The following is a 15,894-nucleotide window of genomic DNA, read 5'->3' as shown; positions in this document are numbered from 1 at the left end:
TGGAAGCGGATTCTCGAGGCAGTCGAAAAGCACTTTGTTTTATAAGACTTCTTTCAGATTGAGAGAGTAGTTGGTAGACTCAAATGTGTGCACTGCAATACCTTTTAATTGAAAGTTGCTCCTGATTGGCTGCTGAATTGGTCACCCTATGCATCCTTCATTTCATTGGCTTGTAGACATTAAGTGTGCTACAGGTGAAACAATTATGTTCAAGAATATTGTTCCAAAATAAGAGCTGTAGTGTGACCATGGTAAGTACATCTTTGTTCGAGGTGATTTTGGTGACTCTGCAATGTACAGTAGTGAGGTTATTAAAAATGATTTCAAATAAAAAAATTCACCAAAATTGTCCAAAAGCATTTCTTGTCCAAAATAAGAGGTGTAGTGTGACCATGGGAAGGTCATCTTTGTGTGAGATGATTTTGGTGACTCTGCAATGTACAGTAGCGAAGTTATTAAAATGATTTCAAATAAAAATTCCCCAAAATTATCCAAAAGCATTTCTTGTCCAAAATAAGAGCTGTAGTGTGACCATGGGAAGGTCATCTTTGTGTGGGGTGATTTTGGTGACTCTGCAATGTACAGTAGCGAAGTTATTAAAATGATTTCAAATAAAAAAATTCACCAAAATTGTCCAAAAGCATTTCTTGTCCAAAATAAGAACTGTAGTGTGACCATGGGAAGGTCATCTTTGTGTGAGGTGATTTTGGTGACTCTGCAATGTACAGTAGTGAAGTTATTAAAATGATTTCAAATAAAAATTCACCAAAATTGTCCAAAAGCATTTGCTGTCCAAAATAAGAGGTGTAGTGTGACCATGGGAAGTTCATCTTTGTCTGTGGTGATTTTGGTAACACTAAAGTAAAGATCAGTGAACCTATTGATTTTTTTGTGGCGCTCGTGTTTTCGGCGATGCACTTTGCAGACGGTCCCTGGGCACTCGACTCACACCCGTCTCGCTGCCGCTGCACATAGAGACACATGTTATTCCTCCAGCCCGGAATTCAGGTCACTTGGATGAAAATGTTACTGTAGCTCATTGTGTACACAATTGTGATTGGGAAGAGGCTACGCTTGCGTTCATAGCATGTTTCGTTTACAAGTTATTGAACCGGAATGTCCGAATCTGTCAATATCTTTCCAACTTTACCGGACTCCTAGCGCCTTCAGGTTCTGCGGCTTGTTTTTAATATAAGTTAGTTTTTGGACTGTTAAACGTTTTTTCTTTTTACTTTACAAAAGTGAAAACAACAAAAATGCACAGTCACAGGTGGAATATAATGAGCGAAAAGTGATGAAAATGAAATATGGAATGAGATCAAGTGAACAACTTACAACTCTCAAATAAATTCTACAGGAGTGAGTGACAATAAGTTGATGACGCACACCCACACATACACACACATACACAGGGGAGGAGCAGCTGAAAACGAAAGTAAGTGGAGTCAAACTCTATTTCAACTGCGCAGAAACAGGAGGAAAACAGGGTGAGTTCATATTATTTGCCCTGTGTGGAAAGCAGTGAGCTGTTAAAACAATGACAGTCAGTTAAAGAAATGAGAAGCCTCTAACTCTAGAGCTGCAGGACTGACTGTGTTTATCATGATGAGCTTGTGTGTCTCCAGTGTTGACCAGAGAAGATGTGTGATTTGGAGGAAGATGAGGACAGAGCGTCTCCAGTGTTCAGCTGTGTGTCCATGAAGAGTGACCGGTCCAAAGATGGTCCTCCAGACTTCAGTAATGACCCTGGACCCTCACAATCTGAGTAAGAGACTGTTTCTACTGTGAACTGATCTGAAGATGATTCAGTGTTGAAATGGATTTCACATGTATAAGTCGGTGTCAAAGATCTTTACTCAGGATTTTATTGAGTCACAGTCACATTGTGTTTGTTCTTTATTGAAGCTGCTCAGAGGTTTTTTGCAGGAACAAGTAGCACTGCTGAAATATTTTTTCCTTTTCAAAGGTACAAAACTGGGAAAAGTCAATGGAAGTGTTAACCACATCTTGCAAGTGTATAACTGCATGTAACGTGAAAAAGATTGTGTGAGATGATATTTGCATTCAACTAGTGAGCCGTGGGTTTGCCATCACTGATGTAATGTATCATAAAGAAAAGACTCCGTGTCCACAGAGAGAAGAGGAGTCATGTTTCTGAGGAGAAGCTGCCGTCCTGCTGTGCTTCTTGTCAGGACGTCCTGAAGGATCCAGTCTTCACCAGCTGTGGACACTGGCTCTGCAGACGCTGCATCACCTCATACTGGGACCAGTCGGGTTCACCAGGAGAGTCCTCCTGTCCCCAGTGTGGACAAAGATCCAGAACAGGACCTGGAGCTCAGACAGCAGGTCAGAGCAGCTGTGTGCAGAGTGAGACTGAACTTCTGTCTGATGGTTTCATTTGTTAAATCATTCAGCACTGACTTTTAATATGATTATAAAAACCACAAGATTAAAAAACTTTGCTTGTCTTGAGTTTTTAATAAAGTTCCAGTTCAGAATGTGTCTGTAAGTTAGGGCTGATTATTAAGCTTTAATTGGGCTGGCTATTCTTGAGAGCATCATTCAAACAACTTCACACTCGACAAGGTTCATTTGTTATTGCTGGACTTTCATCCAACTTACAGTTACATGGTTGTGTAAGGTTTATATAGATGATTCATAGTTTGTATTTTTGATTTTCTTCAAGTGTTCATCCAAAATACCTTCACAGTCAAAACTGCACTTTCTCGGGTCCTCAGCCAAACACCCGGCAGGTTTGAAGTCGATCGTATGAGTGGTTGTCTTAGAGTGTGGTTGAAATTCTAGAAACAGAAAGAAAAAGATTTCTCAGTTTATTGCTAGATGTATCTAAGGAAAGTGATCAGCAGATTCTCTGTCTTCAGTCTGACTCTGGTTCTTGTCTTTCGGCAGATCGTGGTCTGCAGCAGGTTCTAGATGAACATAAGATCAGTCTGAGGAGGAGATGTGAACGTGTGACTGAAGGAAGTGATGAGAGAGGAAGTGAAACCCTCCTCAACAGGATCTTCACTGAGCTCTACATCACAGAGGGACAGAGTGAAGAGGTCAATACCCAACATGAGGTGAGGCAGCTCGAGACAACTTCTAAGATGAAGACCCTCCATGAAACTCCCATAAAGTGCCACGACATCTTTAAAGACGGACCCGACCAGCAGAGATGCATCAGAGTCGTCCTGACGAACGGTGTCGCTGGCGTTGGAAAAACCTTCTCTGTGCAGAAGTTCACTCTGGACTGGGCCGAGGGTTTGGAAAACCAAGACGTCAGTCTGCTGATTCTGCTTTCGTTCAGGGAGCTGAACCTGATCAAAGACGAGCAGCACAGTCTTCTCACGCTGCTCCGTGTTTTCCATCCAACATTACAGAAGGTCACAGCGGAGAAGCTCGCTGTCTGTAGACTGTTGTTCATCTTTGACGGCCTGGATGAAAGCAGACTTTCTCTGGATTTCAACCAGGGGGAGGTTGTGTCTGATGTCACACAGAGGTCATCAGTCAACGAGCTGCTGACGAACCTCATCCAGGGGAATCTGCTTCCCTCCGCTCTCGTCTGGATGACCTCCCGACCTGCGGCGGCCAATCAGATCCCTCCTTCTTGTGTTGACAGGGTAACAGAAGTGCGAGGCTTCACTGATGCCCAGAAGGAGGAATACTTCAGGAGAAGGTTCAGTGATGAAGAGCTGTCCAGCAGAATCATCTCACACATGAAGACGTCCAGGAGCCTCCACATCATGTGTCTAATCCCAGTCTTCTGCTGGATCAGTGCTACAGTTCTGGAGCACATGTTGACCACAGACCAGAGAGAAGAGCTGCCCAAGACCCTGACTGACATGTACTCACACTTCCTGCTGGTTCAGACAAAGAAGAAGAAAAACAAGTATCATGAAGGACGTGAGACGAGTCCACAGGAGCTGACGGAGGCGGACAGGGAAGATCTCCTGAACCTGGGGAGGCTAGCGTTTGAACATCTGCAGACAGGAAACATCATGTTCTACCAAGAAGACCTGGAGCACTGTGGTCTTGACGTCACAGAGGCCTCGGTGTACTCAGGAGTTTGTACTGAGATCTTCAGAAGAGAGAGTGTGATCTTCCAGAAAACCGTCTACTGCTTTGTTCATCTGAGCGTTCAAGAGTTCCTGGCTGCAGTCTACATGTCCCACTGTTACACCCACAGAAACACAAAAGTTGTGGACGATTTCCTGGGAAAAAATTGGAACAACACACAACGTGACTCTACTCTGGAAGAGTTCCTGACGACGACCATGCAGAAATCCTTTGAAAGTCAAAATGGCCACCTAGATCTGTTTGTTCGATTCCTTCATGGCCTCTGTCTGGAGTCCAACCAGAGACTCTTAAGAGGCCTGCTGTGTCGGACAGAGAACGATCCAGAAATCATCCAGAGATTCATCAACAACCTGAAGGAGACAAACGCTTATAAAATCTCTCCTGACAGAAGCATCAACATCTTCCACTGTCTGATGGAGATGAACGACCTCTCAGTACACCAGGAGATCCAAGAGTTCCTGAAGTCAGAGAACAGATCAGAGAAGGAACTCTCTGGGATCCATTGCTCTGCTCTGGCCTACATGCTGCAGATGTCAGAGGAGGTTCTAGATGAGTTGGACCTGGAGAAGTACAACACATCAGTGGTGGGACGAGGGAGACTGATCCCAGCTGTGAGGAACTGCAGAAAGGCTCGGTGAGTCCAGCCAGTGATGGACGATCATCATTGCCGTCATTTGGAGTCAGAGTCTGCTCAGTACTGATTGGGGAGTGGAACCGTGGTATCGAGGTCCTAGTGATACACCCGCCAGACCAATCAAAAGCCAGTGTCAGCTGCCAATCACGATGTGTTACCATGTTGTTATAGCATCTAATAACTAATTGAAACTAAACTTACTGGTTTATGACCTGTACTGCAGCCAGCCACCAGGAGGCGACCCACATCTTTTGGCTTCACTTTTGGGAGCTGTCATGTCGTCCATCTTTATACACAGTCATTCGTCCAGACATGATCGGTAACATGATCAATCAGTATAGATCAGTAGTTTAGTTCACTCAGTGTGAAATTATTTCAGTATAGTCAACTGATCTTACAGTGTGTTTCCAGCTGCTGGTGTGAACGATTGTTCATCAGAAAACTGCAGAATCAAATTTTGGTGACTCCAGAGGAAGCTGGTGAGTTTCCTCAAGTGATGTCACCTGAGTTAGTGACAGTTGAGAGTCGAGACTACGAGTTTGAAAAGTAATGACATGTCCTCATATATCAGAGGTGTGGATATATGAGAGCACATCAGTATCAATGTCATGCTCTTAATTTATTCATCTCAGATCCAAGTAAAACACAGATTCATAGTCTGCGAGTATGAGAGTGATGAGAATTATTGTTTCATGTCCAACACAATTAGATTAGATCAGCTGAACCATGGATGTGAAGAGCAGATGGTAAATAACTTATGACATGTTTTCTCATCATGTGCATCAAGTGTATTTTTATCAGAGATTGTCTGGTTTTATATTTTCTCTATTCACAGATTTACTTATTGTCAACTCTCAGAGACTGAATGTGAAGTCGTGGCCTCAGCTCTGAAGTCCAACCCCTCCCACCTCACAGAACTGGACCTGAGTGAAAACAACATGCAGGATTCAGGAGTGAAGGTTTTGTCTGCTGGACTGGAGAGTCCACATTGTAGACTGGAGACTCTGAGGTCAGTTCATTGACTGGATCTGGTGTGTTTGTTTTGGACACCTAATAAATCACGAAATGTCCAGAAAAAAGGGCAGTTTGAGTGTCACTTTATCTTAACTTTTTGTGGTGTCCGTTACATGCAATGCCGTCAACACGCATCTCCTGTTGTAAACCCATACGGCTACTACTGATACCATGACATCTCCCCTTTTAGCTTTACTTACCCCTTTTAAAGGAACAAATATTTAATTATGTAAACACTGTAAACAACAATGCTATCGTTTAGCAATCAGCAAGAGCTAAACTAAACATCCTTTTAATATGTAAATAACTGCTATTCCGCTGTAGCATCAATAACAATAGACATTCTGGTAGCATTTCGCAACATATTATATTCTCGAACTCTTTTGACAATCAGTTTTATGGTTTACCATCTGGAACTCTTTTCAAAGTCAATGAGGATATGACAGGTCACATTCTCACAGGACCAGTCTAACAACTGTTTTAATGATCCGTCCAGTCCTGGTCTGCAACAGTTTCCCAGTCGCGGAACGTGTGCTAACACCGGGGTTGTGCGAACCAGTCCCATGCCAAATAGTGGAGTCCGGCTGTTGGCTGGTATCTTTGCAAACAGACGAGACAGGTGCTGTGCTCTCAGTTTGCTCTGGAGCTGGCACTCCCTGGAGATGGCACTGGTTGCACCGTAGTGTAGCTCCCTGCTGTGTCTCGATAAGGTAAGAGCGTGGTGTGACACTCTCGCTGGTCACAACTGCAGGAGCTGTCCAGTTTTCCTAGTGTTCCAGCTTGGTGAGGACGTTATCACCAGGCTGCAGTGGAGGTAGGGACCTAACCCCATGACGTCGGTTGTAATAGAAGGATTGCTTCCTCTTTTCGGCCTCATCCTTCTGCTTGATACTTTGCTTATCGGGCTGTGAGGGTTGCAGGTTCCTCTCGAGGGTAGGAAGCATTGTCCTGATCTTCTGGCCCATTAGGAGTTCAGCTGGGCTGGCTCCTGTGGTGCTGCCTGGAGATGACCTGTAGCACATGAGTGTAATGAGAGGGTCTTTCTGTTTCAGGATTCTCTTTGCAGTTTGCACGGCCCTCTCTGCATTTCCCTTGTGCGTTGTTTGGGCTTGAGGTGATATGTTTAAAGTCAAGCTCACGGGCTAGGTCTTGGAACTCAGTGCCTGAGAATTGCGGCCTGTTGTCACTTACGACCACATCTGGTATGCCGTATCAGGCACATGTTGCTTTTAGCTTCAGAGCGACTGCAGCCCTGGTTGTTGGTGTCATGTGTAGTATCTCTACTCTATCTGGAGTAGTAGTCCGAGATAACTAGGTAGTTCTGTTTGTTAAGTTCGCACTTGTCTAGAGCCATGCGTATCCATGGTCTGTCAGGGATTGGAGGAGAGATCAGTGGCTTCCTTTTCTGTGCTTTTCTCAACTCACAGCAAGACTGACATGATGAGACCGTGTGCTTTATCTTTGAGCAAATACCTTGCCACCAGACAGAAGCGTTTGCTCTTTCCCGACATTTTGTGAGACCTTGATGTCGATCATTCATTCCATCAAGAATGTCTGCTCTCAATGTCTCTGGTATCACTATGCGGCTACCTCTGGTGACCATCTAATTATACTCTGTAAGTTCACTTTACATTGGGAAATAGTCTCTTATATTACCCAGGACTTTACTCACATGTTCGGGCCACCCTAACCTGATGTTCCTGATCACCATCTGTAGCTTCTCACCTGCTGCTGTGGCTGCTAGGATGTTGTCCATTTTCTGTGGGGTTGCAGGCATATTGTCGATGACAGCTCCGACGTAGCACTCCACATCTGTGTGTGTGTCCCTTTCATTCTTCAGTGTGGCTCAGAGGGTTCCTTGACAGTGTTTCTGCCACAAAGAGGGTCTTTCCCGGTGCATGCTGAGCCACGGTTTAAACGTCACAGGGCGGCTGTGGCTCAGGACGTAGAGCCGTTTGTCCACCAACCCGAAGGTTGGCGGTTCGATCCCAACTCTCGCCAGTACACATGCTGTTGTGTCCTTGGGCAAGACACTTAACCCTAACTTGCCTCTGACGGCTCTTCCGACAGTGCATGAATGAGTATGAATGTGACAGAAAAATGCGTGGTAAATAGCAGGGCTGTATGAATGTGTGTGAATGGGTGAATGTGACTTTCCTGTACAGCGCTTTGAGTGGTCTATATGACTAGAAAAGCGCTATATAAATACAGTCCATTTAAATACAGTCCATTTACCATAAGCCGCATAACAAGTCTCTAGCACCAAAGTGGAAAATTCTCCAGGTCCTTGCTGATCATTAGGACCAGGGGCTTGTGATCTGTCACTAGTTTTAAACTCTCAAGGCCATAAAGGTATTTCTCAAACCTCTCACAGGCCCAGACACTCGCCAAACACTATATCTGCGCGTATCTGGCTTCTGCATCAGTCAGTCTCCTGGAGCAATACGCTACTGCCTTCTAGTCTTCTACATGGAGCTGCAGTAGCAAGCCACCGATCGTTTCAGGTCCTGCACGTTCTCTGGTGTGGCGAGCTCTCAGATAGCCTTCACTTTGGCTGGGTCTGGCTGCACGCCAGAAGCATCAATCACATGTCCCAGGAAGTGTAACTGTTTTGTAACTGCACTGTTTGTGCTAACGTAAGATCCGACAAGAGTTGCAACCTACGAGACTGCTCTTTATCCAGAATCCCCACAACGATCTGGTCACAAATATTCTCCTCTCAATTTGTTCCGACCTCGCAGTGCTGTGATAACTCGTAAAGGGCTCTGATAAATGTCTCTCTGCCTTCTCTCCAGTCCGCTGCACTCTCTGGTAGAAGACGGCGCGCTCTTGTATTACGTTCTGTTTTGGAGAAAGGTAGTCGTCATATTTACCCATGACAATCTCGTGGTCGTTCTTGACCACTGCTGCTGCAGCGAAAGTGAAAGACTTGAAAATGTTTTCACTCCCAATCACGTAGATTAAAGAACTGACTTATACTTCCCTATCTTCCTTATTGAGCTTAGTCGCCATCCTGAATCTCTCGAAAGCGCCTTTTCCGGTTTGTCCACTCTGTCGGTTTATTAAAGCAAAAGTTTCTCGGTGGGCTAAACTTCGCCATAATTCACTATCTTTGTGAATTTGGCCCACTAATCACGGAATATCCAGACATAAGTATAGTTTGAAGGTCACTTTATCTTAACTTTTTGTGGTCCTCCGTTACATGCAATGCCGTCAGCACACATCCCCTGTCATGAACCTATAAGGCTACTTTACATCAATGCTGTGCCCAATACCATGACAACATACATGTTATTAGTTCTGGTGAGAAAAGTGATAGAGTTTGTGATCTAGAGCAGTGGAAACATAAAGATATTTCTCGGGTTTCTGGTGATGCTGCTCATCTGAACATGACAAACGCTGCGTCTCTCTCCAACAAATGAATATTGTACAGAGAATGGGTCACAGAAGTGATGAATCCGACAGTTGTGTGAAAAGTCAAAGTGTTCAAAGGGTCCAGTTGAGTTTTTCTTGAAAACAGATGTATGAAACTGTTTTTCTGTTCTAATCCATGCACATGGTCATTGTATTTGTGATGTAGGGACCAATCAGTAGACCAGCCTGACATGGGCTCAGATCAACTAAACACAGGAAGTGAATGAGAGACATAATCAGGGATTTGTTGGCTGAGGAATCAGATTGAATGGACTTGACCATCAGGACCATTCTCTACTTTGAACATGTTTTAATCCCACAAACCTAATAATTGACTAAGATTATGAATGATTTTATTCGTTGTTTTTCTAAAATCTTTATCCAGGTTGATTTGCTGCAGTTTGTCAGAGATCAGCTGTTCTTCTCTGGCCTCAGCTCTGAAGTCCAACCCCTCCCACCTGAAACAACTGGACCTGAGCCGCAACAAGCTGCAGGATTCAGGAGTGAAGGAGCTGTGTGGTTTTCTGGAGAGTCCACACTGTCGACTGGAGACTCTGAGGTCAGACACCGTGTTTAGATTTTCTTCTTCATTGTTATAATATTCATAATCTTAATGAACTTCATTCAGAATAGCACCTTTCACAGCACAGTCAGGCTGCTTTCAGACATTGTCCTTAACTTCTCTGGAGTGGCTGTATGTGAGAACACTAATGTCCACAGATGTTGCTCTGGACATGTTCAGGAACTTATCCTGCCAGTCAACTTGTCGAATTTTCCAGAGAATGTGCGAGTGAGTCCATGTGAGAATCCAGCAGGAACATCTCTGGATTCACAGCAAGCGAGTGGACGTGTTGATGAGTGTGAACAGAAACTCAGCTTTGCACAGCTGTGACTGAAATATGGTCCACTGACTGAGGCCGAGCAACGTGAAACTAAATCGTGCACTGAATAATTTGCTCTTAATCTCACTTTAAATGTCTGATCGTTTTTTAAAGATTTTGTTGTCAAACAAGTAAACAAACTTTCAGTATCTGTGAGTTGGAACATGAAAGTTCATCTGACACTGACTGAAACACTTGAGTCTTTAGTATTTAAGGTCTTTGGAGTTTCAATTTTCTAAACCTCTATGTTCTAACCTTTCTTCAGCGCTGAACAGACGATGAAACACTGAATGGTTTCATAGTTTCCTAAAGTCTCATGTTTTATTCTTTATCCAGGTTGGAAAGCTGCTGGTTGTCCGAGATCAGCTGTTCTTCTCTGGCCTCGGCTCTGAAGTCCAACCCCTCCCACCTGACAGAACTGGACCTGAGGGACAACAAGCTGCAGGATTCAGGAGTGAAGGAGCTCTGTGGTTTTCTGGAGAGTCCACACTGTCGACTGGAGACTCTGAGGTCAGACACCATGTTCACACTTTACTGTTATTAATAACGCAGGTGTGCGGGTGTCTTTAAACGTCAGTGGCGAACATCTGACCAAATAAGTTCAATTAGTTCATGGTTTTCAAACTCAAGGCCCCCGGGCCGAATCCGTCCCGCCACGTCATTTTATGTGGCCCGTGAGAGCTTAAAAGGCATTTGTTTGTCTTAAACTAAAAGTCTACGCTGCTTTACAGCATACAGCAGGTCACTGAGGTCTCCTGTCCCAAAATTCCCCAAAAAAGTTAATGATTTGTACATCTATAAGCCGCAGGTGTTTTAATGGTTAATTACCATATGTAAGAGTTCGTGCACAGAGGGGATTGTCGGGAAAGAGATGGCTGCTTGAGGAAGCTCCCATTTATTAACATTTCAACAAACAAGTTGCATATTTGCATTACGTACTAAAACCACCAAAGTCCTCATCTTCAGTGTCGGAAACGAACAGGCTCAGGGTGGCTTCGTCAGCCACTCTCCTCTCTCCTTCGTTGTCGATCTCAAAACCAACGAACTCCTCTTCGTCACTGTCGGAATCGAACAGCCTCTGAAGGGCCTCAGCTGAGCCTGTGGCGGCGTCCTCCTCTTCATCACGCAGCAGTCCGGCCTTTCGGAACCCGTTGGTGATCGTGGATGTTTTGACACTCCTCCACGCCATCAGGATCCACTCGCAAACTTGAGCGAAAGTTGCTTTTCGCTGCTTTAACCGTGGACCGCGGACCGGTCATAGAGCCCATAGAGTTAAAGTTGGTGGACTGTAACCTCTTAGATTTAGGAGGTCCCCTAGTGGCCGTTAGCTGTAAAAATCCATAGATTAGCCACACCGTTATATAAGGCGCAGGGTCGAAAAATGGGGGAAAAAGGCGCGGCTTATAGTCCGAAAATTACGGTAAATTGAGACTGAATCACGGAAATAACTATTTTAACTTTCAAAAATCAAATCATAATGTTGACTAACTTAGAGAGTAGGTATGGCAATAAAATCAACGTATGATGTATTAACGTGGATAAGTAGTTTACGAGGAGGAACTACCTTTTGGGGTGGATGATTTTTTTTTAGTGGGGTTGTGCCACACAAAAAAAGAAATGCAGTCAGATATAAACAAATAGTTCTCTGTCCACTCACTGTTGAATTGCCTGTTTTCTGCGTCAACTTTTTCGTTTTATTAAAGCAGAAGTAGTAACTAGCTGCGCGTGGCATGTGAACTGTCGCTGACCTTACTGACACAGGTTACGTTATGCAAATGAGCAACCTGGGCTTGGTGATCAGCGAGAGGAAAACAAGGAAGAGATGGGGAAGAAGAAGTAAGACCCCGTTTTCACCTGGCAGTAACATCCGACCTGAGTTATCCGATCACAAGTGGACGGCTGTCAGTACGGTCTGTATGTAAATCAAGACGTACATCATTTCAGTTTGCAAAAGACTAAATGCCTTGTTGTTTTTAACAAAATAATAAAATAAGCAAAAAAAACTAAATTTAAGTACAAAATGAGGCATGAATCACTGAATCAGTCACTTATTTATCAAATTGAGACACTTCAGCTGGCACCGCACATTAACTTCTGCTGTCAACTCTCTCTCCCTCACCGGGTTGAGCCATGCTCACACCACACAGGCTCCCCGCTCCCTTTTCTCTCTCTCTCTCTCTCCGCTTCTACCCTGTTAGTAAAAGGAAATTGGCAATTAATCTGCGGATCACATGCGTGATCTGTCAACTTCTGTTTACTTCCGCTCACGCAGAGGGCCTCAGTTGAGTATGTGGTCCCTAATGTGGCCAAAAGTCACATACCCGTTTTCACTGCTATTAGAATGTGGTCACGTGCGACTTAAACCACCTCCAAGTGTGGTGTTTGAGATCCGATTTCATTGCGTCCCGAGAGTGTTTTCACCTGTGCTTAGAGCTGTCCACTTGTGATCGGATCACTCAGGACGGATGTAATGCCAGGGGTCTAAGAGGCCTCACTCCTTCCCCGTTTCCCGATTGCTCTTAGCCTAGTAAGAATCCACCCTTAGTTTATCCAGTGTGGATGCCAAGCTAAGCCCAGAAGTGCGTACAGTTGAAGGTACTCAACTAGAGATAGAGATATCGCCTTCTTGTGTTGCTTTCCTCTGCATTGATTGTAAAGCACTTTGGATCAAATCTTCTTGTTAATTTGCTAAACAAATACATTTGACTTGACTTGAAAAAGGTGAGTGAAATGATGACAGCCCTAAGTAGAGGCTACCGAAAACGTTTCAAGAAATCGGAACCTCCTAAACAATGGGCCTCATGCAAGAACATGTTGGTATTCTTATCCTCAATTTCTCTAACATGAAGTCAGTTTTATTCTTTATTCATCATATGATACTTCACATTGTAAACCTGCAGCTCTGAACAGACGACACTGGATGATTTCCAGCCGGAACTTTTCTACTAAAGTCACATGTTTTTTCTTCTTTATCCAGGTTGAGTTACTGCAGTTTGTCAGGGATCAGCTGTTCTTCTCTGGCCTCAGCTCTGACGTCCAACCCCTTCCACCTGAGACAACTGGACCTGTGGGGAAACTGGCTGAAGAACTCAGACCTGAAGAAGCTGCAGGATGTTGTCCAGACAGTCGTGGCTGAAGAATGGAGCCGGTGAGGTGAGTGGAGGGCTGGAGTCGGTCCATGTAGTTCTTCACTAATGAAATGAGAGAACCAACAGTCTCAGATCAGATGCGAGGCTGTCAGCTGTAGTCCAGCTTCGTGTCTTGCTCACGTCAACACAACGTGATGTCATCAAGCTTGTGGCTCATCTGATTGGCCGACTCTTCTCTCTCTCTGTCTGTCTCACCTTTCGGCTCTCTCAGCTTCACTGAGGAAACACTGGATCTTTGCTTTGATACTAACTGTGATTAGTCACAGCTCTGATATCTGTGAGACTGAAGCTGCACATCACTGGCTCTGATTACGGAGAAGGATCATTTTGTGATTACATTAGTATATATTTCTAGACCACGTTCTGTGTGTCTCTTTGCTTAAAGTCACAGGATTTCTATTGATTATTTATTCTGGTCCAAACCAAACTTCTTAAGTCACTTCATCTCTTCCCAGTGCAGCACAGGATCAACTCCAGAATCTTTTTGGAGTCTTTGACACAAAACATCTAAAGTCTCGTTCTCGGGTCGACGTCAGATGCAGAGTGGTGACGCTTTTCTACCCTTTGACCTACAGGTGGCGTTATAGTATAACGTGTGGTCGACTGGGAGTCGGGAAGCAGAACATCCCAGTCAAAGATGGATCGGTTCTTCTTTGCCAAGCTGACAGAAGTTTCACATGAGCTTCAGGAAATGTCTGACGTCAGTTGGACCAGTTTGATATCCATAAGAAGTGACGCATGTTTGCAACACATGAAAACATCTGGTTATCATGAACATAACTGCATCTACTTTACCATTACGACCGCTCCTTATGTTTAACAGAAATCATATTTAAGTAACTTTAAAAACAGACAGATGTGACATTATTTGTGGGATATGAAGCAAAAATGAATCACACTGAAGATGATCAAGCTTTTTCTTCAGTCGCAGTTAAAAATAAATGAATAAATGTCAATAATCAAATGCTGTTTGTTTGTTTATTTACATTTTATTTCATTGTGACAGCGATATTTCATGTGACGTACGTGAACGAATGTAAACGATTCAGTCCGAAGTAGAAGAAGAAGAAAAGGGAGTATGAATATGACCCATAAGAGACACATGTCATCATGTAAATTACCTTTGCATATGAATCATGTACATCTGATGTCACACGGTGGTAATACACACTGAAAAATTATGGATGGAGCTGCTGCGTTTTTTGTAGTCCATCTTCGGTAATTTGTAGTTTCACCAGGGCAGACGCACGTTAATAACATCCGCCATCAATAATGACGTAGAATAGTGGAAGTCGAGTCGCATTCTCTAAGCAGTGCTGTCGGCTTTTCCTAACTCCTATGAATCCTCTACACCTTTCCGTGACCTGATGACATTGCCCATTGAGTATTTTATAGAAAAAAACACAACAAAAATTGATGATCTTTAGCTTTCATGCCAATTTGTTTCTTGGCATTGGTGATCAGGGAAAAAAATAATCATTGTAGCCAACAGACACAAAATTGTATTACTGACAGGACCTTTGTTACTAGCTGAATTGTGTATTTAGATTATTGCCAAATGTTTCCAACGTACAAACTCAGAGGAATCTGTCATTAGGGGGGTCCGGGGGCATGTTCCCCAGTAAGAAAGATTTGTATATTTCAAAGTTAAATCCATCAATCTGATAAACTTTGATAGAAATTTAGGAGGCTAGATCTATAAGAACTTTGCACTCTCACTTTACATGGTTTAAACCATTTGATGATGTCATCAAGTAGTTGATATTCTGTGGTTTACATAACTGAAACTAGGTCCTAGTCATAATGTGAGTTGGAATTAAGAATTGTTGAAATAGTTAAAATGGTATGTTTACTGTGTATATATATATATATATACATATAAAAGTCAGAAGTCTTCAGAGAAGACTGTGTATTGACAGAAATGTTTTTGTTTCAGAGCAATTGTGTATTACCACTTTTATTACAGCTACAGAGGGTTAAACTTTGTAAAGTTAAATACTATGGTATTATTTAAGAGTAGAGTGTGATGACATCACATGGTGTTCAGTAGTAATGTCCTATGATAGTAAAACCTGTAAAATGCACTTAAACCATTTTCTTGTTTCTGACATTCTAAGGAAAGTCATTGCCATTGAGTGAAATGCTTGAACCCATTTATACGTATCCGATATTTGTTGAGTTTTGCAATGTTTCCTAATTTGTGCTCATGCTAAAATGTTGCTCATGTGAGCGCATTTATTTTTTCACGGGAGGAATTTCTTATTATATATACGTTAATTCAGATAAAACGTTTTGTTTCCTCTGTGGTACAACAATTGGCCAGTCTAACTTGTGGTTTTGATCCCGTTTTTGTGATTTTCCTCGAAGATTATACGGCTTTCTGTTCTTCTGTCTCAGAAACCCTGCCTGCCTAAGCCTGGAATTCAGCTCTAGCCCGAAACTCAGCCACGCCACCACTGCTGAACTCACCCTGCCTTGCTCCTACATCTCTGCATCTCTGCCTTCCTGCTTGACCTAACCACCCTCAGACATCATCTCCTCTCCCTTGAAGATTCAATAAAACTATTCACATGTTCACAGAGTCTGGCTTTTCTGCATTTTGAATCCAAACTGTAGCTCAGCTCCCAACAACTTCAGTGAGATTGAGGCAGCATGTGCCTGTTATGAAAGCGTGTGCCCATTGTCTCTTGTGCGTTTCCCTGTTGAGCTGTGAAATAAAGTTTTT

The 15,894-nt window shown here is 43.4% G+C and overlaps 1 protein-coding gene across 9 annotated transcripts; it reads left to right on the top strand.

The window, feature by feature from the left end:
- The first annotated feature begins 971 nt into the window (after nucleotides 1-971).
- On the top strand, nucleotides 972-15,894 carry LOC118319278 (NLR family CARD domain-containing protein 3-like). Of its 9 annotated transcripts, none has more exons than XM_047334229.1 (9): nucleotides 976-1,487; nucleotides 1,626-1,765; nucleotides 2,135-2,346; nucleotides 2,908-4,711; nucleotides 5,547-5,720; nucleotides 9,525-9,698; nucleotides 11,782-11,856; nucleotides 12,998-13,168; nucleotides 15,567-15,891. In XM_047334229.1, the coding sequence occupies exons 2-9, from the start codon at nucleotides 1,641-1,643 to the stop codon at nucleotides 15,685-15,687; spliced, it is 2,856 nt and encodes a 951-aa protein (XP_047190185.1). In that variant the 5' UTR covers nucleotides 976-1,487; nucleotides 1,626-1,640; the 3' UTR covers nucleotides 15,688-15,891. The 9 variants fall into 9 exon arrangements, 7 of the variants coding, with proteins under 7 accessions (XP_047190188.1, XP_047190189.1, XP_047190185.1 ...); XM_047334228.1 differs by lacking the exon at nucleotides 11,782-11,856 and adding an exon at nucleotides 10,357-10,530; XM_047334230.1 differs by lacking the exons at nucleotides 11,782-11,856; nucleotides 15,567-15,891 and adding exons at nucleotides 10,357-10,530; nucleotides 13,745-14,350 and having other exon boundaries at nucleotides 979-1,487; nucleotides 12,998-13,173.

This window comes from Scophthalmus maximus, chromosome 9 (genome assembly GCF_022379125.1).
Source record: "Scophthalmus maximus strain ysfricsl-2021 chromosome 9, ASM2237912v1, whole genome shotgun sequence".
Taxonomy (NCBI): Eukaryota; Metazoa; Chordata; class Actinopteri; order Pleuronectiformes; family Scophthalmidae; genus Scophthalmus; species Scophthalmus maximus.
The sequence above is the reverse complement of the archived record's forward strand: the minus strand, read 5'-3'. Positions and strand labels throughout refer to the sequence as shown.